Genomic DNA, 2,388 nt, shown 5'->3' on the forward strand with positions numbered 1-2,388 from the left:
AGGTCTTTTCGGCCACACTCTACCTCGCCTTACTTTCTCTGCTTCTACTCTGGTCCCGCTTTCAGGGTCTTCTACACGTGAGTCAAGCAATTCAGGCAAAGAAGGTGACTTTTTCTGGCAAGGGAAAGGTTCGGGGACAAGGTTTGACACTGGGATCATTGGCTCTGGGGATCTTAATGGCACGAAACGGTTTTAAACGTTAGCATTCCTCGTAAGTTATGCACTTGTCTCATCGACATTCCATTGCAATCACGGTACAGATCCATTAGCTTACGCTCGTTTCCCTTTTACAGGGTTTCCTTCCTTGTCTCTACGGTTTGGACTTCTGCTGCGATCTCTATGACCTGCAAACCTATCACTTCCATAACGGTCCTCACGTCTCCAGTCTCGGTTTGACCTTCCATCATCGTGTCTACCTTTGTAGCCGCTGCTCCCTTTCCCTCGTTTACCGTTACCTTTGTAACTGCTGGTATGTGCATGTCGATTTTTCGTCTGTGCACCTGAGGTCGATGGGGTTGAGGCTGATGCGAATTTAGACTTGTTTGTTAGAGGGCAGATATTTGATTTTGACTTTCCTGGCGCGTATGGGTTTGTCTTGAAATGTCTTTCGTTGAAACTTTCTGCTGTCGTTTTTGCTTCTACTAACAAGGTTTCCTGCATTTCTGTGTAATTTCCTATAGACTTGTTGACGGTTTCTCTCATAACACCTTGCCTGACCAACCGGCAATATCTCAAAGCAACCTTCCAGCCGAAATCTTTCCTCAATTTCTTCACAACTGCTATGTGACCTTCAAATTTCTCGGCTACCGGTTTCCATCCGCATGACACCAAGTGAGCACAAAACAATGCCATACAATCTCCCCAAGTTTCGAAGTCGATGGTAAGTTCTTCTACAGGAGCTTCACCACCATATATCCGTGCCTCTCCGGATTCTTTCTTGTCGGATTTTGTTGTTCTCAAGGACCAGGCTTTCTGGTCTTTGACCAACCATTCTTCATCAAACACGGTGAGTTGTATGTAAGACGTCAAACCCTTCAGGATTATAGTTAAACCGGGCGAAAGTGGGGCAAGAGATTGTTTCATTTGCGCGTTTCCTCCACGCAAGATCCTTCCGTTGTGAATGATGTCACCATTGACCATTTCCAACGTTCCTTTTTTCGCTGACATAATAGCGAGAGCTTTATCTGACTCCTCTTTTGACGACGCGCCTTCGAACCAGTTTTGAGGATCCTCTAAGGTCTGGGAAGGTTCTTGTGGTTGTGTGGTCGGCGGGGGTTGGATTGGAGGAATTTGTCGACTTTGTAGGTTTTCTACGTCGGTTGTCTTTGGAATTACTTCTCTTACAAAGGCCACAGAGGTGTTTGTTGACTTGTTGGAGTTTGTTTCTTCTTCATCTAAGACATACTCATTTCGACCGTTCTTCACTTTTGCTTGGGTTCCTCCGTTTAGAATCTTTAGCAACAATGCCGCCTCTCTATCGTCTCCTCTAGCGTAAGCTTCTTGGATCAATCCGCCAAGTGCGTCTCTCCGAGAATCTTTCCAACCGCAAGTAAACATTTTACGAAAAGATGTTAGTCTCTATTTTCCTCTTGATTTACGTCCACGTTGGATGAAGAGGGGAGTTTCCAATTTGAGCACCTATTGTAAGCCGGGTCTGGCTGGATCACTATTTTATGCCGGATCAGGCTATTCTGGACACCTACTGTAAGCCGGGCCAGGCTGGGCACCTATTTTAAGCCGGGCCAGGCGCACGTTCCTTCCACGTATGTATTTCCTCATCGTTTTCTGCTTCAAACTTTGGGTACAGAAACTCATAACGTAACTTTTCATCTAGCAAATTATGCCTTTGTCCCTGATATGGCGGGGTCAATCATATTTTGCAATGTCTTGTTGTGCAAGAACTTCGCCTCAAGAGAAATTCACGTAGGAAGAGGATTGGAACCCATGGGGATATGATGTTGTGGAGGGAAAAGGAAGAGATTTTGAAATACCATCGTATTCAATAGATTTTGACTTACCAGGGATGTGAGGTTCGTTTTCACTAGCTCCTAATGAATCTTCTTCTCCTTCTTCCTCCCCTTGATGTATTCCCCCCCATTCTTCTTCTTCCTCCCCCTCTGACTGATCTTCATCTTGTTGTTCCTCTTGCTGATTTTGTTGACGTTCGATTGCCAACCTTCTTGCGCGTGATGCTCGGATTCCTCTAGGTCTTAATTCTCGACCACCTGTTGGGGTTCCATCAGAATGAACACTTCTTCTCCCATTCAGTCGTCGGTTTGTTCTCCTTGGTGTCACCAGTCAATCTCCAGGTTGAACACCAGTAGCTGCCGCTCCAGCTCTTGTTAGAACTCGGGTAACTCGAGCCTCTGTTTGGTTGATTTGATTCTG

At 45.7% G+C, this 2,388-nt stretch overlaps 1 protein-coding gene across 1 annotated transcript; it reads right to left on the bottom strand.

The window, feature by feature from the left end:
• Nucleotides 1–270: 270 nt before the first annotated feature.
• MELLADRAFT_89337 (uncharacterized protein) lies at nucleotides 271–1,557 on the bottom strand (the record flags this gene model as incomplete). Its single annotated transcript, XM_007404515.1, has 1 exon — nucleotides 271–1,557. One exon carries the CDS (start codon nucleotides 1,555–1,557, stop codon nucleotides 271–273), a length of 1,287 nt encoding a protein of 428 aa, XP_007404577.1.
• Between the last annotated feature and the right edge of the window lie 831 nt (nucleotides 1,558–2,388).

Source organism: Melampsora larici-populina (assembly GCF_000204055.1).
Source record: "Melampsora larici-populina 98AG31 unplaced genomic scaffold MELLAscaffold_2, whole genome shotgun sequence".
In the NCBI taxonomy this organism is placed as follows: Eukaryota; Fungi; Basidiomycota; class Pucciniomycetes; order Pucciniales; family Melampsoraceae; genus Melampsora; species Melampsora laricis-populina.